Here is a 22,424-nt window from a genome sequence, read left to right as displayed (position 1 = left end):
GTTAATTATTGTAGGACAAGATGTGTTAGTAACCACATCTTATTGTTGAGAAATGCTGAAATTATTGAAGTGGATTGAAAAAAAAAAAGTATTTTTCAAAATTTTGTAACTTCAATTTGATATTTAAGCTTTGGTTCCTAATTGTTGCAATTGAGTGACATTTTTCTTTTGATATCTATTTGCACTAATATGCTTCTTCAATATGGTAGTTTCAACATGAATATATATATATATATATATATATATATATATATATATATATATATATATATATATATAAATTGTGCATGATTGTGGTTTTTTTTTTTTAAATAAAATAAAATCTTATTTTGAGGGTCAAGAGACCCCTTAAATAACTTTATTTATCAAGGGTTGTAAATATAAATCTTTTAAACCTTGGTAAAAGGTTATTTAAGGGTCTCTTGACCCTCAAAATAAGATTAGAGCACTTGTTTTGAGGGTTATGAAGGCTCTCAAAATTTCCTTTTCGACGGTATATGTTTCAAAGGTCATCAAGGGTCAGTTGGACTCTTAAAATAATTTCTTTCAAGGTTTTTTAATACTTTTTTTAGGGGTTTTGACCCTTGAAAAAAGTCTGATTTGTTGTAGTGATATAAACTAATATTTTTTATAAAAAATTTGGAGAGGGCCATTGCCCCCCAAAGCCAATGAGTGGCTCCTTCCCTGGTTTTGCATTACTCATAAAACAAAGAGGGAGAGAGAAAAGAGTGAGCATATTGCCCTTAACATAGCTACATAGATTTGACCAACGTTTAAAACATATTTGCAACGTAAAAAAACAACAGTAACTTTATAAAAAAAAAATAATAATAATAAAAAATAAAAAACTCCTGAGAAAAGTCTAGTGACACAAAAAATAGCATGCTGTCACACTCCAGTTGTGGCAAAGAAGTTTTGTAATTTTTTGTGTCTTCAGGCCGGCTCATCCTCTTCAGGCCGGCTCATCCTCAAGAGGAAGACATCGGTTAGAACACTCTTTGAGTATAGAGAAGCCTTAAGTATCTTCACTACCTAGCAACAAACACATAAATTAATGATTAATTACATTTCGATTTGAGAAATACCGAATCTTTACTTTGAAATTAACACGTTTCAATGTTAGATGGAGAAGATCATTTTCCAGAAGAAGCGAAATGACATTCACACAATATGTCAGTTCTTTGTTTTGTTTTCCCCTTTTCAAAGACTAATAACAACTAACAAGTGACATTAAGGGGAAAGAGAGAGGGATGCAATATTTTATTTTTCAATATGAAATTAGAGTTGAATGATAGCATTTGAAATGAAAATCGACACACAAATCGTGTGTGCGCTATAGCCAGAAATATTGAGGTACATAAACTTGGGAATGAGACGGATCGGAGATCAATTTCAAAAAAATTTATACTAATATCATTGTTTAGAAATTAGGACTCATTTATCTTATTTTGCAGTAACTTTCACCATAATGAACGAACAGAAACTAAAAGTAATGGACTAAAATGCACAGAAAGCAAAAGAATGATCACATAACATACCTCATCCATGCCCAAATTGACAACCTTCTCCTCTAGAGCCCCAAATTCCTGGACATTGAACTTGTTAAGCAGAGTGATAGTAGAGATGGTTGACATGGGTTTCACCACTAGATCATCCATCACCGTGTATGTAACCAGCCCTTTCACGTACCCTCTCTCAGTACTGGCGCTTGGAGTTGGTGGGTCTACCATATTTTTCTCGCGGTTCATAACATTTTTGCACGAAGGACAGATTGCGCTGAAGTCATAAGCTAGATATGCGTCACAGGCGGAGCCGCTTCTAGCACAACTATACAATTTCATGAAGGTCGATGATGATTCAATGTTTTGCAATAGAAGAGGGAGTCCAGTACCACCACCAGAGATATGTACTTTGGGCCTCAGGAGAGTGTCTTTGTTCACGCTTGGTTGAAGGTAAATACTGCCTAAATTTTTAATGCTCTCGTGAATATTGCCGAAGCTGCCCTGTATTCCTTGCTTTTCGAAAAGTGGAACGAGAGTTCCGATGGGTAGGGCCAGACTGTGAAAGAGGAAATCGATGAATTCCTTGCCCGCTTCAGCAAAAAGCACTCTTTGGCTCTCTCTGTCTATCAGAAGTTTCAAACTCACATTGGTTTCTTCCATGGACTCTCTCTAGCTGTCTTTTTTTTTTTTTTTTTTTTTTTCAGAAGCTTTCGGGACAAACGACAAACCTCACAGCTCTCATGTAAATTAGTACATGTTGCTTGGAAAGTCACAGCTCCTGATGAACTACAGTTCACTGTCGGCCATAGATTGAAGACTTGAAAAATTATGAATGTTGTTATTTTTTTATTATAAAATATAAAAATCACCTATTTGAGGCTGAAAACTATTTAGACTTTTCAAAAATATTTTATTTGTCATATGCTTTTATACTTATATTGTATGTGTTTTATTTTTCAACAACTAATTTGTGATTTTTGTAATTTCCAAATTTCACAATGATAGTTTGTCACAATTTTCTGCACGAAATCTTAATACTAATTCAAAGAAATTAGAGCATTTGTATCATTTTGTGCAATTTTTTTTTGGGTCTATTTTAGTATAAAAACATACTTTCTATTTTTATTCTTTTATTCACTTTTTAAAATGCGCTCTATTAGATTATTTATTTTATATAACATTTAATTAAAATATCAATATTTTTAATTGTCACTCTCAATTTTTCACACACAACAGCCATTATTTACTTTCTTCTTTCATTTTCGGCTTACTTAAAGAAAAAAATAAAAATAAAAACTAAATGCAAAATAAAAAATGTCAGTATTAATTTACATAATTACTATAGTAATAATATATGTTTACATAACTTTGCATGACGTGATATGGATGAATTTTAGACTTAATTGGTTAAAATGTGGTACTTTTTATTATTCAAACAAGAATCCTTTTAATAGGTACCTTGAAACATATATTCATAAACTATTTATAAAAAATTAAATATTATTTTCATGAAAAATTAAAAATATAAAAAGTTGTGATAATTTAAAAAAAAATATTTTCTATGCATATTGTGGGGGGTTGGGCTCGAAAGGCACATGCTAGCCTATCCCATTAGGACCCAAAGTAAGGTCCAAGGTCCATTAGAGAAGCTGAGCATGGCCCGTATGGAAGAGGTTGGCTTTGGGCCCTATTACAACAGGCCGACCTAGAAGCTAGAATGACGGGTCAAAGGAATGGTCGCCTGAGGAAGTCTTTAGGTGGTTAGCCTAACACCGACTAATGATGAGGGAAATCGGAATATGGTGCAAACATAATGGGATTAGTAACCGAGGATTGATAATGCCGTCAGGGAATTCGCTGCCAAACACTATTTGACGTGCGAAACAAGTTTCAAGAGAATCCTCTAAAGTTGTGAGGACCCCTTGGGATTCTAACGGATGTTGAAATACGTGTGAAGTGGGAAAATAATGATGACAACCCCACTAATGAGAGACTATAAAAAGGGGAAGAGGGTTAACACTGGGGGTTGGTTGGAAAAAATGGGGGAGTGAGAAATCAAGAGGGAAATACTGGGAAACATGGGGGAGCAGAGGGAAACCTGAGGGGAGTACTTGTAGCAAGATTTGGTTGAAACAAATCAGGCGAAGTTTGGGGCCCAACCTATAGGATCATGATATAGCCCACATACAAATAAATTGGGGCCCAAATACTACTACTTGAAGAGTTTTTGGGGACCACACATGTAATTTCCATTCAAAGAATGATGTGTTCATTAGGACTTAATACACACCATTATGACATTAAAAGTTGTGCTCTTTAAATTTTCTCTTTCTTTGTGTTTATAGTGCATGAAACTTTACTGTTGTCCCCCCCCCCTCCTCTAATGCGAAAGCTTTCCTATCTATCTGAACTTGAGAAAATGTTTGTGACCATTATTTATTGTGCATAGCTGACCACATAAAATGACATAATTCATATTATAATTTACCCATGTGATAAGTTATGAGTAGTAGAAGTGTGATGGTAGGTCCATGTTGAGACACTTTTGGTGAGTTGTAGTACAAATTGTGTCATTTTATGTGATCCTAACATCGGTCTTATGAGCCTCTTTAAAAAGTTTAACAGGAAAGAGCCTTCATAATTTTTTTTTAAAGATAAAACCTCATCCATGATTGCTTCTTTTTCTTTTTCTTTTTTTCAAGAAAAAGCTTAGAAAACTATTTTCTTTGCTTTTAGGCTAGGAAGGCTTGCAACTTGATTAAAAAAAAATTATAAAAATAAAGCTTACAACTTTTGAAAGAAAAGAAAAGAAAAGTAAAAAAAGAATAAGTGCTTGTTTGGAAGGAGGTTGTATTTATTTTGGGAAAAGTTTTGCTGCATACTTGTATGTAACAATTGCTACATGTATGAGTATGTGGCAGCAAAAAAAGGGACAAGTGTCTAAGGTCCACCTAATCATTTTTTTGAAAAATATTTTCTATGCATATAATTTCCATTCAAAGAATGATGCATTCATTAGGAGTTAACACACACCATTATGACATTAAAAGTTATGCTCTTTCACTTTTCTCTTTTCTTTGCCTTCATGGTGCGTGGAACTTTACTGTTATTTTAGTGACCTTTCTCCCACTCTTCTAGTGCGAAAGCTTTCCTAACCTATCTAAACTTGTGAAAATGTTTATGACCATTAGCTGAGTAATGCTAGGACCACATAAAATGACACAATGAGTGATAAAGGTGTGATAGTGGGCCCTTGTCATTGATTGCTTCTTTTTCTTTTTCTTCTTTTTGGAGAAAAAGTTTAGATAATTGCTTTCTTTGCTTTTAGACTAGGAAGGATTACAACTTGATTAAAATAAATAAATAAATAAAAAACTTACAACTTTTGAAAGAAAAGAAAAGAAAAAATAAAAAAAGAGTAAGTGCTTGTTTGGAAGGAGGTTGTATATTTTTGGGAAATGTCTTCTTTTTTCTTTTTTTCTTTTTTTGTATATTTGTATGTAACAATTGTTGCATACAAGAGTATGTGACAGCCAAAAAAAAAAAAAAAAAGATAAGTGTTTAAGATTTATCTGATCATATGCCTTGCATACAACCCTTGAACACATAACTTTTTTTTTTTTTTTTTTGCTCCCTCATATTCTTGTATGCAGTAAGACATGGTCTATTTGGATACCACTTATTGTTGAAAATTAAAAATACTGTAGTAAAATAATTTTAAATGTGTAAATAGTGCCGTAAAACTTAATTTTAATAAAAATTTTACTGAAAAAAGAGGTTTGTGGATCTATAAACAGTACACAAAACTGAAGTTTGGATGCAAATACTAGACATGCATGTTTGCTATCCAAACGCACACTAATTTTCTAAATAGTTTTAGACTTCAAATGGGTGAACTTTTGTTACAACGTTCATAACTTTATCAAGTCCTCAATCAGTGGCCGACAATGAACCGTGGGAGACTCTTGACTTTCCAAGCCATGTACTGATTTACGTAAGCTCATTGAGCTATCCAGAGTATCGTTTGTCCCCCCCGAAAAGAAGAAGAAGAAGAAGAAGCTAGAGTCCATGAAAGAAACCAACGTGAGTTTGAAGCTTATGATAGACAGAGAGAGCCAACGAGTGCTTTTTGCTGAAGCGGGCAAGGAATTCATCGATTTCCTCTTTCATATTCTGGCCCTACCCGTCGGAACTTTCATTCCGCTTTTCGAAAAGCAAGGAATGCAGGGCAGCTTCGGGAATATTTTCGAGAGCATTGAAAATTTAGGTAGTATTTACCTTCAACCAAGCGTGAACAAAGAGATTCTCCTGAAGCCCAAAGTCCACATCTCTGGTGGTGGTGGTTCTGGACTCCCTCTCCTATTGCAAAACGTTGAATCATCACCATCATCATCATCTTCGAGATCCACGAAATTTTATAGGTGTAAAAATGTCAGCAGTAGCTGTGACCCATATGTAGCTTATGACATTAGAGCAATCTGTCCATCGTGTTCCCAGGTTATGAACTGCGAGCAAAATATGGTAGACCCACCAAGTCGAAGCGCAACGAAAACGAGTTCCTCATATACTGAGGGAGGGTACGTGAAAGGGCTGGTTACATACATGGTGATGGATGATCTAGAGGTGAAACTTATGTCCACCATCTCTAGTATCACTCTGCTAATTAATAAGTTTAATGTCAAGGGAATAAGGGCTCTTGAGGAGAAAGTGGTCAATTTTGGCATGGATGAGGTATGTTATGTCACTCATTCTTTTGCTTTCTGTGAATGAATCCATTACTTCTATTTTATCAATTTCTTCTTTTGCTTTCCCTGAGTACGTTAATGGTGAAAGCTATTGCAAAATAATACTCAAATTGAGTTATTAGTTTTAGCTATTTCATGTCCTAATTTCTAGTTGATACATACATACATGTTTTGTTTTATTTCTTTTCTGAAAATCTATTTGCTTTTGGAATGTGCCTATTTCAATGTGAAGACGTGATATTTCACTGATCTAAATATAATTATTAATTATTTTGTTCCTTAATTTATGTGGTTTGTTGTTAGGGGGTAAAATTGCTCAAGGCTTCTCTGTATTCCAAGAGTGTTCTAACTGATATCTTCCTCCCGATGGTGAAACAAGAAGTCAATTATGAGAACTGAGTGCAAGAGTTCAATGCCATTGCCAAGATGTTGTTCTTTTTCTCTTTTATTTTTTTTTATTTTTTTTTTGGGTTGCAAATTAGGTTTTAAATGTTAGTCGTAAAGGGTAATATTCTTGCTCTTCTCTCTCTCTTTACTGGAAGCTTAGTTTTAAGCAGCATTATGTTTCATTAAAAAAAAAAATTGTAAGTTTCTGTTAATTCTTATTGAGATTGCTTGCTATCACTGAGTTATGATGACCTTAATAATGAGGTTTTCAACATATGTTTGCACAATACATAGTTATTTGATTTATCTACTATCAAATCAATTTGGGTACAATAATATGCCATATTTTAATTGTTGATATCTTCTGCTGCACCATAAAGTTGCATTGTACGCTCTATTTGTTTTGAAACAAATATTTTTAAACAAAAAATACTTTACATGTAAATCATGTGTACTTTACAAGAAGTATCGTGTGTCTTCAAACTTCCACAACATCAGCTCTTGAATACAGGAAAACTTTTTTGTCTGTCTTTTTTATATTTTCCGCTAAAATTGACTGAAAGATTGAGGTTTACAAAAGGGTATGTTCTGATTACTTCATCTTTACAAAAGAAAAAGTAAGGTTTCAGAATTTGCGAAACCCTTCTTGTACATGGAAGAAAAATAAAAGTAGAGAGATTTATTCACAAATTCGCATTCAGTACTTTTCCCAAGTCCTCAACCTGTGACTGACAATGAACCGTGGTTCACCAATAGTCAGATTTTTTCACTATTCCTCTTTTTTTATTCAAGGATCTCAGCCCGTACCATAGCTGATCATAACCCGGGATTTCTTAGGCTCTAAGTATGGTCCGCCAAGCAACATGAACATAAGCTGTCCAGTCAGTGTATTCGAAAAAAACCAAGGTTAGACAGAGTCCCTGGAAGAAACCAATGTGAGTTTGAAACTTAGACAGAGCGTTAAGAAAGTGTTCTAGAAACTACTGGATGAAAACCAATTTCTCTGAATTGAATTAGAAAATGAGAAGCTCAATTAATTTACACTGTGCCTCTGCCTTATATACACGAAGCAGTAAAAGAGAGGGAAAGAAAGAATCTTAACTAACTAACAAAACTCACTGCCTAATTAACAAGAGAATGACAGCTGTAAACCACTAAGATTAGCTCATACGTGCCATTAACTACACGTGCTAACAGATGAGTATTAATACTTAGTGCAACCACATCGTTTGGCTTTCCACTTTACTTTCTTCCTTTTAGTCTCAGCTGTGTCGCTTTGCTTTGTTTTATCTTCAGTGCATTCCTTCAAGTCTTCTTTCTCCTTGACTGCACCTTCTTCTTTCTTAGCAGAAGTCTTAACACTCCCCCCTAACCATAAGTTCAGTAATTTGATTATCAGTAGTCTGAAGCTTTGGTGACTAAATATCTATTAACCCCAAGCAAGTAATTAACCTACTAAAAGCTAGAAGTCCCAATGCCTTTGTAAAAATATCTGCTATTTGAAAGTGGCTTGAAACATAGAATGTTTTGATCACCCCTTCTTTTATCTTGTCTCTCACCAAATGACAATAAACTTCTATATGTTTTGTCCTTTTGTGGAAGACTAAGTTTGCTGCAATATATAATGCAACCTGATTATCACAAAACAATTGAGCATTACTTGGATGATCAACTCTCAAGTCTCTTAACAACTGAAGAACTCAAACAATTTCATATGTTGTGGTGGCCATTGCCCTGTATTCTACCTTTGCTGAAGACCTAGAGACTATGCTTTGCTTCTTGGACCTCTAAGAGATTAGAAAATCACCCAAAAACACACTGTAGCCTGTGATAGATCTTCTGGTATCTGGGCAGCCTGCCCAATCCTCATCACAAAAGGCTTTAACTTGCATACTTGAGCTACTAGAGAAGAACAAACCTCTGCCTAATGTCCCTTTCAAGTATTGAAGTACCCTATTGACTGCTAACATGTGAGGCTCTCTTGGTTCAGCTATAAACTGACTTAACCTATGCACTGCATAGGTAATATCAGGTCTAGTTAGAGTGAGATATAACAATCTTCCTGCTAACATGTATTAGGGCAGGTAAGCTTTAGGCCCACTTTGTTTACTTGTATAGCACACTCTGCCTTCTATATAAAGACACTCATGTATATTTTATTATTTGAAAAATACAATACAATCTTTCAGTATTTCTAACTTGGTATTAGAGCCACCTTTCTATGACCATGGTTTTCTGTCCTTACGGTATATTTAAGAGCAATCTTTGTCTTCCTCGGTATTTTTTTCACTGCGTTCATCTTCTTTGGCTTCTCACTGTAAAACTTTCCGGTATAGTCATGCCACCGTTAGAAGTCGCATGAACACTGAAAGACTATTGCCTTCCTCAAACTACCGTCACAAAGCCAAACTTCATTCAAGGGATCTTCTCAACCTTATCAAAACTCAATGTTTCATCAAGCTTCCATCTTGAGTTTGAGAGGGGGTGTTAAAGATATATTAGCCCATTAGCATAGGCCCAAACATAATTCTAATTTGTGTGCAAGCCAAGTCTCCTACTTGTACTAGAAGTCTATTAGTCTAGGGTTTAATTTACTATATATACACATGTTATGGTTCATTGTAATACAGGATTTGTACTACACTCTTACATATTATTGATGTAGTCCTTTAGGGTTTCCTCCGTAGATGTAGGCCATTAGGCTGAACCACGTAACCCTCGAGTGTTATTATGTTCTATACTTTATGTTTTCGCTTCCGCATCCATACTAGCATATTCAATATGGTGTATCAATGCTAATATTTAACTTAGTATCAGAGCCAAGTCACATTTTAAGGGACGCCTTCGTACTTTGGTTGACAACCTCAAGTTGGTCTCACATCCATCTTGAGTTTGAGGGGGGCTGTTAACATTTATTAGGATATGTGAGCTTTAGGCTCACCTTGTTTACTTGTATAACACACTTACTTGTACTGCATACTTTGCCTCCTATATAAGGGTACTCATGTATATTCTATTACTTCAGAAATACAATACAATCTTTCAGTATTTCTAACACTTCCAATTAGTTTCTTATATTGACTAGCATTTGGAAGAAGTTTACCAAACATCCTTTGATAGATGCAAGTTCTGTTCCATTGGTTTACTCACTGGTTTAGACCCTAAAAAGCCTGTATCTTGCAAAATCTCCAAGCAGTACTTTCTTTGATTCAAATTGATCCCCTTGTTTCTTCTAGCAACCTCAAGACCCAAAAAATATTTCAGAGAACCCAAATCTTTCAAGCCAAACTTAGTATCAAGTAGGAGCTTCAAAGCACTAATGCAACCAGGATCATTACCAGTGAGCAAAATGTCATCTACATAGACTATCAAAACTGTGAAAGAGGATCCTTTAGTGTAGGTAAAAAAAAAGAATAGTCAACCTTAGATTGAACAAAACCAAAATTCAATAATGTATAAAAAAAACTTGGCAAACCATTGCCTTGAAGCTTGCTTTAAACCATAAAGACTCTTGTTGAGCTTACAAACCAAAGGAGTAGAATGAGGAGAAGTAGAATGAGAAACACACTCCCCCTTGCTGTGAAAACCAGATGGAAGACTCATATAAAACTCCTCATCCAAATCACCAGGTAGAAAGCATTATTGACATCCATTTGATGAAGAAACCACCCTTTCACAACAGCCATAGACGAGACCATTTTGACAAAAACTGACTTAGCTACAGGAGAGAAAGTGTCAATAAAATCAAGGCCCTTTCTCTGAGTATAACCCTTAGCTACTAAACGAGCCTTGTGTCTTTCAATGGAGCCATCAAACCTATATTTGTTTCTATAAACCCACTTACATCCAATAGGAACTTTACTTGGAGGAAGAGGGGTTAAAGTCCATGTATTAGTGAGTTCAAGAGATGCAATCTCCTTATCCATAGCAGCCCTCCAATCAGAAGATTGGACTGCCTCAGAAAAGGTAGTAGGATCTGGTGAAGAAGAATCAACTGCCATGACAAATTGCCTATAGTTCTTACTGAGATTAGAATAAGTAAGACAAGCTAAGATGTCAAAGGGCTGACTAGACAAGGGTTTAGAAGTGACAGACTTACAAGAATAATCTTGTAGGTAGGAAGGAGGCTTATGTGGTCTGGTTGATTTTTTGAGGTGTAAGGGAGAATTAGGACTAGGAACTGATACAGAAGCAATGTTAGTCTCAGAAATAAGATCAGGAGTAGGATGTGGCAAATAAGATTGAAGCGAAGAAGTAGGAATCTGATCTGCAGAAACAGTGTTTGCAGAATCAACAGAAGGAAAAACAAGATTTTGTTGAAAAGAGGAATTTGAAAAGAAGTAATTAGGAATTGAATGAGGAAAAAAAGAATCATGATAAGCATCATTGGAACAATCAGATGAGAATTGGGAAGAAGATGAGGTAGAAGCAAAAGGAAAAATAGTTTCATAGAAAACTACACCCCTAGAGACATGAATAGAATTCGACTCCAAATCTAGAACTTTGTATCCTTTAATACCATGTGGATATCCTAGGAAAACACATTTTCGAGCTCTTGGTGCAAATTTATCTCTGTTATGACTAAGAGTAGAAATAAAGCACAAACAGCCAAAAATCCTAAGATGGCCATATAAAGGAGGTTGTTTGAAAAGCATTTCATAAGGAGTTTTGTTGTTTAAATGCTTGGAGGGTAACTTATTGATAAGATATACTACAGTGAGAATGCAGTCACACCATAGTTTTAAAGGTAAAGAAGAATGGAACCTTTATGCTTTTGCAACATTTAAAATGTGTTGATGCTTTCTCTCAACAATTGCATTTTGTTGAGGAATATCAACACAAGATAATTGATGCAAGATGCCTTTTGATTTGAAAAAATCCTTCATGATAATTTTTGTGCCACTCCTAATACACTTAAGTTTGGATTGAATTGAGTTTCAACCATGATAGAAAATTGTTGAATAAGAGCTGGTGTTTCTGACTTAGATTTAAGCAAATAAACCCAAGTACACCTAGAATAGTCATCCACAGTGGTAAGAAAGAACTTGTAACCCTTAATAGTGGGAACTGAAAAGGGCCCCAAAGATCACAATGTACAAGATCAAACACACAATGAGATACATGTTGATTAGTAGGAAAGGATAGTCTCTTTTGTTTAGAAAAATGACAAATGTCACAACATACAGTCTTATTAGTTGGTAAAACAGATACAAGATTATTAAGCAAAGACAACTTGGCATAAGAAGGATGCCCTAAACGAAAATGCCACAAATTAGCTTTGACATTATTGAATTTGACAGAAGGAATGCAGACAGGAATCTTTGAAGCATAGATGGAGGTGGAATTCTGTGTTGGAGTAGATAAAGGCCTTTTGATGCTTTCCCAGTCCAATCATGTTCTAATTGGCAAAGTGAGGCATGGTTGAACTGGTGCTAGCAGTAGCAGTTGCATCAGACAAAGGAGATAGGACTAAGGCAGCCTGATGTGTAGATGTGGGCTGAGATGTAGCAGCTTCCTTGAATGATTGAGATTCAAGGAAGGAAAGTAACTGCTCACACTGATTCTGAGTGATAAGGCACTGAGGAGCATTGAACTGTGATTGTGACAAGTTCAATTGAGACTGTGCTCCTAGAGGTTGTGGTGAGCAATGCATTATCTCAGACTGATTAGTAAACCCCAACATGGGTGGAAAAGGAAAATTCCTAAAATTACCATTATTGGAAAAGAAATTGCCAAAATCTTCATTGCTAGAGACCTGATTGGAAAAAGCCTTCCCTTTGTGCTTATATCCTAGAGAATAACTATGCAATTCGTAGCATTTATCAGCTACATGACCCACAACTCCACAGTATGAATAGACAAGCCTCTCCTTCTTAGAATTACCACCTTTTGCACCTTGACCTCCATGATTTCCCCCTAGATAAACCTTGATGACCTTGAAATCCTTTAGGTTTGGAATTGTTAGCATATAAAGCTGTTGGTTCAATGACCAAATCAGCTCGACCAATCTGCCTACGTTTTCTTCTTGTAAAATCAAAGAATAGGCCTTATTAAGTGCAGGTAAAGGCTCAGTGATCAAAATCTGACTAGTTATAATGGAATAACTGTCATTGAGTCCCATGAGAAAATGAAAAAATTGATCATTTTGTTGAGCATTCAATTGATTTCGTTGAGAACCACAAGTACAGGTACAAGTGCAAGCAGAAAAAGACAGATAATGCACAAGTTCATCCCATAAAATCTTGAATTTGGGAAAGTAAGAACTTACCGTGAGTGAACCTTGTGAAAGCTTCAAAATTTCTTTTTGAACCTCAAAGAATCTTGGAACATTAGGCTGTGAAAACTTATCACACATGTCAATCCACAAATCCCTTGCAGTGTGAATATACATCACACTAGTAGCAAGATCTTTGCTTAAGGAATTCACCAACCATGAAAGAATAGTGGTGTTTGCTTTGTGCCAAGCATTGTGCAGAGGATGAGAGACATCAGGCATGGAAATCGAACCATCAAGGAAGCCAAACTTGTTCCTTCCACTCAATGACAAAAACATAGCCCTTGACCAATTGAGTTAGTTTTCAGGACCAATCAGTGGTTGAGAAACAAGGACAACATTTGTAGGTAGAATGAAGTAAGGGCTTGATGGATTAGTATTTGCATCCTCCATTGGAAGTGCTTGATTGGAAGGTCTTTGATTTGTAGCATTAGAAGAATTGGTGGGAATTCGATCTGATTCTGAAGCTGTGTTGGTAGCGGAAGCCATGGATGAGCTATTGACGCTCTAATACCATGTTAAGAAAGTGTTCTAGAAACTACTAGAAGAAAACCAATTTCTTTGAATTGAATTAGAAAATGAGAAGCTCGATTAATTTACACTGTTCCTCTGCCTTATATACACGAAGCAATAAAAGAGAGGGAAAGAAAGAATCTTAACTAACTAACAAAACTCTAACCGCCTAATTAACAAGAGAATGACAGCTGTAAACCACTAAGATTAGCTCATACGTGCCATTAACTACATGTGCTAACAGATGAGTATTAATACTTAACTTCAACGACATCGTTTAGCTTTCAACTTTACTTTCTTCCTTTTAGTCTCCGCTGTGTCATTTTGCTCTGTTTTATCTTCAGTGCATTCCTTCAAGTCTTCTTTCTTCTTGACTGCACCTTCTTCTTTCTTAGCAGAAGTCTCAACACAGAGAAAACCAAAGAGTACTTTATGCAGAAGCGGACAAGGATTTCATCGACTTCCTCTTTCACATTCTGGTCCTTCCGGCTGGATCTTACATCCCGCTTCTCAAAAAGCACGAAATGGTTGGCAGCTTCCATAACATTTTCGAGAGCATTGAAAATTTGAATAGTGCTTACCATAAACCGAACGTGAAGAAAGAGAGTATCCTAAACCCCAAAGTACACATCTCTGATGGTACTGGTGGTGGTGTCCCTCGCCTATTACCAAACATTGAATCATCCACATCCACTAAATTCTACTGGTGTTCTACTTCCAACCGAAACTATGATAAATATATGGCAGGGCCGGCCATTCCGCTAGGCCAATTAGGCAATTGCCTAAGGCCCCCAAGTGGATGAGGGCCCCGAAAGTTTAGAAAAAAAATGAGTAGTAGGGGCAAAAAAAAAAAAAGTTTCAGATGAATTAAAAATATTCAGCACATCCTTTTAACCAAAAACAAAAATTTTGGTAGATCCGGTTAAACATTGGTTCTAAACAAAATCATTGCCCAAAAATAACATTATTATCCTCTAGACAAACAAAAAATCAAAAAGATAAACTACAAATCCAGTCTAAGAGATTAACCACAAAACAATCACAAATCAAAACAAATAAAACAACTCAAATCCCTAAAATTTTTAGTTTTACCGTTCCCTTAAATCCCTCTGCAACTCTGCTTCTTTCTCTCTGCTTTCCGCCTCTTTCATCGCAAGCAAGCTTGCCTTTCTTCACCTTTCTGATTCCTAATCCTTCTCATCGCAAGCAAGCTTGCCTCTGCGCCTCTACTCTAGCCTCTAGGTTTTGACTTTGGAGTTCTCTGGTCTGCTATTAGGTATTATTTCATTATTTCTATTTGGGCGCTTGGCTTCTTCTTCTTTTTCTTTATTCTTTTTTTGATGAATGGGCGCTTCGCTGTAGTTTTATACTTTCTCTTCGTTTTATTTGCTTAGACTTAACTTAAGATAAAAAGATTGGGCCACTTGCCACTCTGCCTGGATGTTTCACGTTGTTTGGGCCTTCAAATTTTTATTTTATTTTTATTTTTTATAAAGCCTGCGTTTTTTTTTTTTGGGTTATAGATATTAGATATGATTTGTTTTGTGTTTTTTTGTAGGTGGGTCTTATTAATAAGCCTTGTGTTATGGTTGTGCTTAATTTTTTTTTTAAATTTTAATCTTGCGTTTATATATATATATATATATATTCGTTAGTGGTAATATATTGAATAAGTTTTTATTCATGCAGGTCGAGATTGCTAAAAACTTGTTATTGTTCGGTGAAATTACAACAATACTTTTTATATAAATCAGGTTCTATTTCTCATTTGCTCTACATTTGAAAGTTATTTTTTATTTTAGTCTTTATAAATATATTTTTTGATTAGAAATGTCTACTAGAAAATATGCATCTGGATATGAAAAACTTAAAAAAAAGAAAAAAAGAAGAAAAATTAATTGAATCTCAAAAAGGATCAATGGATAAATTTGATATTAGTAATAAACAAAATATAACACAAAATTTAGATGAAAATATCACAAATGAGTAAGAAAAATAAATTTCAAATGAAATATATTATAATATAAAAATATTAAATAAAAATTAATTTAATTAATATATAAGTAAAAAAAAAATGCCCCATTTTTAGTTCTTACCTAAGGCCCCAAAATGTTTAGGGCCGGCCCTGATATGTGGCTTATAATTTCAGCTCAATCTGTTCTAAGAAAGAATTGAGAACAAAACATAAAATTATTATGCAATTAAGTGATGTGGTATTAAAATTTAGGCAAAAATGCAAAATTGACCCTTTAACTTTCAGTTTGTTTTCATTTCAGTCCTCTAACTTTCAGTTTTGTCATTTTAGTCTTCTAACTTTCAATTGTTGTTAATTTGGTTCTCTGTTAAACTCTAGTTATGTCCTGCCGTTAATTGAGCCAAAGCTCCATCGTTTTGGCTTTTTTTTTATTAATAAATTTCAAAATTTAAAGAAAATTCAAAAACATTGATATTAAAAAAAAAAAAACTGAGGAATCATTCCACACCCAAATCACTTACTGAAAAAGCTTGTAAATTTCCTATACACTTCTCAAACCAAATCATCCACATTGTAAATCCAAAACACAACAACAACAAAACTCCCACTACCACTTTTAGGAAACTAGCTACTCATCAATCTCTCACGAAAAAGTTTTAGCTTTCTTTCCACCATTTCATGCCAAGATTCAATCTTTCAACATCCCATCTCTTCCAATGTCCAGGAACACTCCTAAAACTGAAGAAGACAATGGGTCTGACCTTGACCCAACAAAAATCAAACCGTACAAGTGGCCGTCTTTAGCAAAACCCATGAAACTGCCACACCCACAAAAAAGCTCTGTCTGCCCTCTATTCAGCATTCTCCTCCTCATAGTCTTTGCCGCCACCGTCAGCTTCCGCGTCGTGCTTCGCCATGCTGACGTCAACCTCAGCCTTAGCGCGTGGTCCCCGCAGAAGAAAACCCATGTCCTCAGCTTCAACTCCACGATCCTCAAATATGCGTCCATCGACATCTCCGAGCCACACGCCAAGCAAGAGATAGAGCAATTGCTCGAGGGCAACTTCGCGAGCCAAGGCCGGTACCAAACCTTCCCCTCATGGCAGAGATTCAACACCCACCAAGACCTCAGAGCAAGATCCTCTAACAGTATACCGGTCTTGCTTCGTTTGCTGAGGTTTTATCGGTATTGGTTGTAGTTCCGAACTAGGTTTTCGTCACTTAAATGTTTTTTTTTTCTTTTCTTTTTTTTAATATCAGTTTTTTTTCTTCAAATTCCGAATTTAAAAAAAAAAAAAAAAAAAAAAAAAAAAAAAAAGCCAAAACGACGTCGTTTTGGTTCAATTAACTGCAAGACATAACTGGAGTTTAACGAAGTACCAAATTGACAATAATTAAAAGTTAGAGGACTGAAATAACAAAACTGAAAGTTAGAGGACTGAAATAACAAAACTGAAAGTTAGAGGACTGAAATAAAAAAGACTGAAAGTTAAAGGGTCAGTTTTGCATTTTTGCCTAAAATTTAAGGGCTTATGTATTTTTTGCTTTCCACCCAGATGAACGATAGTATTGAAAATTTAAGTGCTACTTACCTTCAACCAAACGTGACCAAAGAGAGTCACTTGAAGCACAAAGTATACATCTTTGAAACTGGTGATGTCCCTCTCCTATTGCCAGACATTGAATCATAATCAAAATCCAGGAAATTTTATAGGTGTAATAGTAGTAATAGTAGCTACGGCTCCAACAACAATTGTAATCCATACATGTCTACTGACAACAGAGCAATCTATCCTTTGTGCCACGGCTCTATGACCTGCAATATTGTAAGTTTGGATTTTAATTTCTCCTAAAGTTGGAACTAGAAGTCAATATTGAAATTTAATTTCTAGGTGCCAAATTTGTATAGGATTGTCAAAACTTTGTTATTTTGTTGCGAAGAAGTTTTAAATGTCAGGTAAATCTGGTGTTGCATGATACATAACTTTCTTGAAACTCTAGGTTGTTTTTTCCTTGGAAAAATATTTGTAAAGCTTGAATCTGTTTTAGTCCTGAAATTTAAAAAGTTCTCGTTTATTAAAAAATTTCTATCGAGTCCGTTCTTCAATTTCCTTCACACAGTATTGCTTGCTGACTTGGTAAATGGAGTATTGATGTGATTTCTTTACCTGGTCTTTAAAAATTTGGTAGAGAGATCAATCTCTTAATCTCAAAATCCTCTCTCCATCAATCTTTCATTATCTTTTACGTTTTGTTTTGTTTTGTTTTGTTTTGTTTTTTGTTGGAAATGGAAAATTACTGTAGCTTTCGAAGATTCATGTTTGTTATTTTTTATTTTTTAATTTAATTTATATATATATATATATATATATATTTTTTATATCTTTGATGATTTGTATATGTATAAACCAAGCTATAGGAATAGGTGCTAGTAAATTTAATAAATATGTTGAAAGCTAGGTGCAAATTTTCGTTGTGGGGAGTCAAAACTCAAGTAGTTCAGGAACCCGGGTGTACAAAATGGCTACTATTTGGCCACATCTTGTCGATTCTAGGTGTCACTTTAGTTCATTTAATTTGTATTTGATTTCATCGTTACTCTTATTGTTAGAATTTAAATGGAATTTGCTTACATGGCATAGAAATTAGTTCACACATTAATTTTCCTAATTTGGACAATTTCACTTGATGGCATGGTGTCATTTTTCCTAAGTTTGTGCCACATCAACCCTCAAGGACTAACCGAACCCTAAAGCACTAGCTAATTTTGAATGGAAGAAAATTAAGGAGAAGGAGGTGACAAATGACAAAGTGTTCGCACAATTTGGAGTTGAGGGACCTCAAGGGGGAAATTACACTTTATAACCCTAAATTATACCCTTATTACATTTTGCATTCTAAACTTTTCGAATTCAAATTTTGCACCATAAATTATAACTCTTGTTACACTTGGGGTGTAAAGTGTAATCAAGATTATAGTTCATGGTGGTAAAGTGTAATTTCTTCTTTGTATTTAAGTGATTGAGAAGGGGGGTAATTGGGTTTTTTCATATGATATCATATTTTTCCATCCAAGTTAATGGCAAACTTAACGTAGGGGTGAAAAGTGTTACAAGAGTCATAGTTTAAGATGCAAAATACGCATTTGAAATGGTTAGGGTGCAAAGTGTAATCTGGAATATAATTTAGGATGATAAATTGTAATTCCCCCAGGTCTCAAGTCGCGTAATTGGGTTTATGCAATGGCTTTGGAATGGACTAGAAATTTTGATGGTTTAAGGGTCTATGATTCTCTTAGGTGAATGGGCCTTATGGATACGGTGGCGGCTTTGGATTGCTTCAATGGGTTGGTTTTGCAGGTTTTAGAGTATGGGTAAGCTTGATTGTTTATGGAGATGAATGTGTGGGAAGACAGTAATTACTACGGGTGTCCATGTCTTATTATCTTTCATTTTTACATGGATGTGAGATGTAGTATTTATTTGATTTTATATGTCACATGTTTTATATTTAAATAAAAATGTAAAGAAATTGAATCCGCAGGATGCAAGTCAATGGTCGTGCTAATGACCTTGTCATTGCCCATTGGGATCCCATTGGGATTTTTGGGCCTAGAGTCCGGATATGGTGGAGATATTAAGATCTTTGCCAATCTAGTGGCAATTTTGAGATTTTTGTCAAAGGGAAATGATTGACAATGGTGGTGCGATCAAGCGACACTAACAAAGCCCAAACCCAAAAAAGATAAAGTAGCAATATGATGGATTTTAGTGGCAAAGGAGAGAGAGAGAGAGAGAGAGAGAGAGAGAGAGAGAGAGAGAGAGAGAGAGAGAGAGAGAGAGAGAGAGAGAGAGAGAGAATGAGAATTAAGTCTGAACTGATACAAACTCCAAGAGTAATGTTACGTTTACAACATTTTCATAACACATTTTAATTGGTAAGTTGTTACTGTCTGAGCTCACTACAAATTATTTTTTAACCCACCAGTAACAGCTAGTAACTGTATCCATTGCCACAGAATTTGATGAATTTTCTTGGTTTAAATATAAATATTTTCCTCATACATATATACAAACTATTGCTTTATTTACCTCTTGACTACAGGAAAGCTTTTTTCTCTTTCTTTTTTTGTATTTTTCGCTAAAATTGACTGATAGATTGAGGTTTACAAAAGGGTATGTTCTGATTACTTCATCTTTACAAAAGAAAAAGTAAGGTTTCAGAATTTGCGAAACCCTTCTTGTACATGGAAGAAAAATAAAAGTAGAGAGATTTATTCACAAATTCGCATTCAGTACTTTCCCTTGTCCTCAACTTGTGACCTATGAAGCACGGGTGCGTTTCGAGACTCGGGTGTGGGTGCGGGTGTGGGTACGGAACTTGACAATTTTTGAAAAAGGTGGGTGCGGGTGCGGTGGGACTCGGCAATTAAAAAATTATTAAAAATATTTTTATTTATATTTTCTATATATTTTTACTATTAAAATATTCTTAAAAAACATATTACTATGCCTTGATTCACAAAACAAAGAAAGAAGAAGGCAAGAAACACAAAACAAAACACAAAACCAAAAAGAAAACACAAAAGAAGCAACAATTATTCAAAATAAATTGAGGAATGACAGATTTAGGGTGTTTGGGTCTCATTCAAAGCCGATTTCGGCTGTTCCAGCATGATTTCGGCCTATTTCGGCCTATTCGGTATGTTTCGGCCGTTTCGGTTACTGTGAATCAGCGCGAATCAAGCTAAGTTGGCGCGAATCCGTGAGAAAAAAAAAAGCTCGGACGCGGCACCGACGCATGGGCAACCGCGTCGGATGCCGTGTCCCACGTCGGGCTGCATCGGATTTGGGTGTGGCACCCTCCCAGCCGCTTCCGTGCTTTCTAGCCTATGATTGACAATGAACTGTGGTTCACCAATAGTGAGATTTTTTCAGTATTCCTCTTTATTTTTTTTATTCAAGGATCTCAGCCCGTACCATAGCTAATCATAACCCGGGATTTCTTAATATGGTCCGCCAAGCAACATGAACATAAGCTGTCCAGTCAGTGTATTAAAAAAAAACTAAGGTTAGACAGTGTCCATGGAAGAAACCATTGTGAGTTTGAAACTTCTAATAGACACAGAAAACCAAAGAGTACTTTATGCAGAAGCGGGCAAGGATTTCATCGACTTCCTCTTTCACATTCTGGTCCTTCCGGCCGGATCTTACATCCCGCTTCTCAAAAAGCACGAAATGGTTGGCAGCTTCCATAACATTTTCGAGAGCGTTGAAAATTTGAGTAGTTCTTACCTTAAACCATACGTGAACAAAGAGACTATCCTAAACCCCAAAGTACACATCTATGATGGTACTGCTGGTAGTGTCCCTCGCCTATTACCAAACATTGAATCATCCATATCCACTAAATTCTACCGGTGTTCTAATAATTACAACCTAAACTGTTGTAAATATGTGGCCTATGATTTCAGCTCAATCTGTCCTTCGTGCCGGCTTGTTATGAGCAGCGAGGTAAGTTTCGTAGACCTACCAAGCGCAATGAATATGGAGTCCTCCAGTGAGGGAGGCTACGTGAAAGGCCTGGTTTCATACATGGTGATGGATGATCTGGAGGTGAAACCCATGTCCATTGTCTCTGGTACTACCACTCTGCTTAACAGGTTCAATGTCAAGGAAATAGGGGCTCTTGAGGAGAAAGTGGTCGATTTGGGCATGGATGAGGTATGTAATTAATTCTATTTTCTTTGTTTCTTCTTTTATTACTTTCCGTTCTAAACCGTGATATTAAGAAACAAACGAAGTTTTGAATTAATGTTTCATGATGCCTACTGCGACCTACTTAATTATCAAAGGGTCTTTAGTTCTAGCTGGTACATACATGTTTTGTGTGTCAATTCTCATTTGATCTTAACTTATTATAGTATAATTTATATTCAAATATTAAATATTTCATCACCTCTGTTTTTCCCCTTAACACCCATTCATCTAAAAAACAAATGACTCATTTTTTTTCTATGTTGAATTTTCAGTTTGAAATATGTCTATTTCAAAGTGGAGATTTAATATTTCAAAGATCTAAATATAATTAATAATTAATATGTCTATTGCTCCTCAATTTATGTGGTTTATTGCTAGCGTGTGAAATTGCTGAAAGCTTCTCAGCAATCGAAGACTGTTCTGACTGATGTTTTTCTCCCGAGAATGGAAGTTGAAACAGGAAGTGAAATGGCAACCTAAGTGCATGACAAGAGTTCTGTGGCATTGCAAAAATAATGTTATTATTATTATTATTATTATTATTGTTGCAAATATGTTTTAAATGTTAGTTACTATTAGTCATAATCTGTGTGGCATGTAAAGGGTAATATGCTCTCACTCTCTCTTTCTCTCTCTCTCTCAGTTAAGCAACATTATGTTTCATCAAAATGAGATGCAATGCAAGTATATGTAAGTTCTTGTTAGGTATTACCTCTTTGATATCATTTTATGATGACCTCAACAATGACGTGCTAGAAGATGACTATGGATAGGAGTAGAGGAGCTAGAAATTTAATTTTAAGCAGAGCTATGTTAAATAATTGAATTGGGAAATGGATACAAGGCACAACTTGTTTACCTAATATAGAACAAACATCACCAATTTTCCTTGAACAGAGAGACTGTAACGACCCAAGGAAAAGCGCTAGCCACATCTGCGCTATACCTCAAAAGGACTAGTCACTATTGAGGCTCCTTGCAGTTGTTAATAAAGCCCAGATCTACCTAGTAAATACCCGATGTGGGACTCATCACACATCCACACACATCACACAATCAATCAAATTGGGGCATCATAGAGACGGTTAAAAATTGACATGCAAAAAGTTTAGGAAGTAGAAAAATACTAGTAAAAATCAATTGAGCTAATGATGAAATCATGTGAAACTTGGTGACATGAACGGAAACGTTGTCATGAGAATTAAAACTCATCACCTTATGGCCATGCTCTATGTTGTATTTCAAGCAAATTCCTTCGTTTAGGCATTC

The 22,424-nt window shown here is 35.3% G+C and overlaps 3 protein-coding genes across 3 annotated transcripts; 2 read left to right on the top strand and 1 right to left on the bottom strand.

Moving 5' to 3' along the window:
- Positions 1 to 730: 730 nt before the first annotated feature.
- Positions 731 to 2,205, bottom strand: LOC142641639 (uncharacterized). Its single transcript, XM_075816116.1, has 2 exons — positions 1,539 to 2,205; positions 731 to 1,032 (listed from the first exon to the last, which is right to left on the bottom strand). Exons 1-2 carry the CDS (start codon positions 2,160 to 2,162, stop codon positions 934 to 936), a joined length of 723 nt encoding a protein of 240 aa, XP_075672231.1. The 5' UTR covers positions 2,163 to 2,205; the 3' UTR covers positions 731 to 933.
- A 3,208-nt stretch (positions 2,206 to 5,413) lies between these two features.
- Positions 5,414 to 6,897, top strand: LOC142641476 (uncharacterized). The gene is made up of 2 exons (XM_075815916.1): positions 5,414 to 6,233; positions 6,551 to 6,897. Exons 1-2 carry the CDS (start codon positions 5,571 to 5,573, stop codon positions 6,644 to 6,646), a joined length of 759 nt encoding a protein of 252 aa, XP_075672031.1. The 5' UTR covers positions 5,414 to 5,570; the 3' UTR covers positions 6,647 to 6,897.
- Positions 6,898 to 20,480: 13,583 nt separating this feature from the next.
- LOC142640099 (uncharacterized) lies at positions 20,481 to 21,635 on the top strand. The gene is made up of 2 exons (XM_075814190.1): positions 20,481 to 21,119; positions 21,534 to 21,635. The coding sequence occupies exons 1-2, from the start codon at positions 20,481 to 20,483 to the stop codon at positions 21,633 to 21,635; spliced, it is 741 nt and encodes a 246-aa protein (XP_075670305.1).
- The last annotated feature ends 789 nt before the right edge of the window (positions 21,636 to 22,424 follow it).

This window comes from Castanea sativa, chromosome 6 (assembly GCF_040712315.1).
Source record: "Castanea sativa cultivar Marrone di Chiusa Pesio chromosome 6, ASM4071231v1".
In the NCBI taxonomy this organism is placed as follows: domain Eukaryota; kingdom Viridiplantae; phylum Streptophyta; class Magnoliopsida; order Fagales; family Fagaceae; genus Castanea; species Castanea sativa.
Note: the sequence above shows the minus strand (reverse complement) of the source record. Positions and strands in the feature narration are given on the sequence as shown.

What these genes read in the sequence shown, in the direction of transcription:
- LOC142641639 (XM_075816116.1), bottom strand. Translation starts at nt 2,162, where the DNA reads ATGGAAGAAACCAATGTGAGTTTGAAACTTCTGATAGACAGAGAGAGC. An exon ending in TCAATTTGGGCATGGATGAG is followed by an intron (nt 1,033 to 1,538) that starts GTATGTTATGTG and finishes GTTTGTTGCTAG; the next exon opens with GTAGTGAAGATACTTAAGGC.
- LOC142641476 (XM_075815916.1), top strand. Translation starts at nt 5,571, where the DNA reads ATGAAAGAAACCAACGTGAGTTTGAAGCTTATGATAGACAGAGAGAGC. An exon ending in TCAATTTTGGCATGGATGAG is followed by an intron (nt 6,234 to 6,550) that starts GTATGTTATGTC and finishes GTTTGTTGTTAG; the next exon opens with GGGGTAAAATTGCTCAAGGC.
- LOC142640099 (XM_075814190.1), top strand. Translation starts at nt 20,481, where the DNA reads ATGGAAGAAACCATTGTGAGTTTGAAACTTCTAATAGACACAGAAAAC. An exon ending in TCGATTTGGGCATGGATGAG is followed by an intron (nt 21,120 to 21,533) that starts GTATGTAATTAA and finishes GTTTATTGCTAG; the next exon opens with CGTGTGAAATTGCTGAAAGC.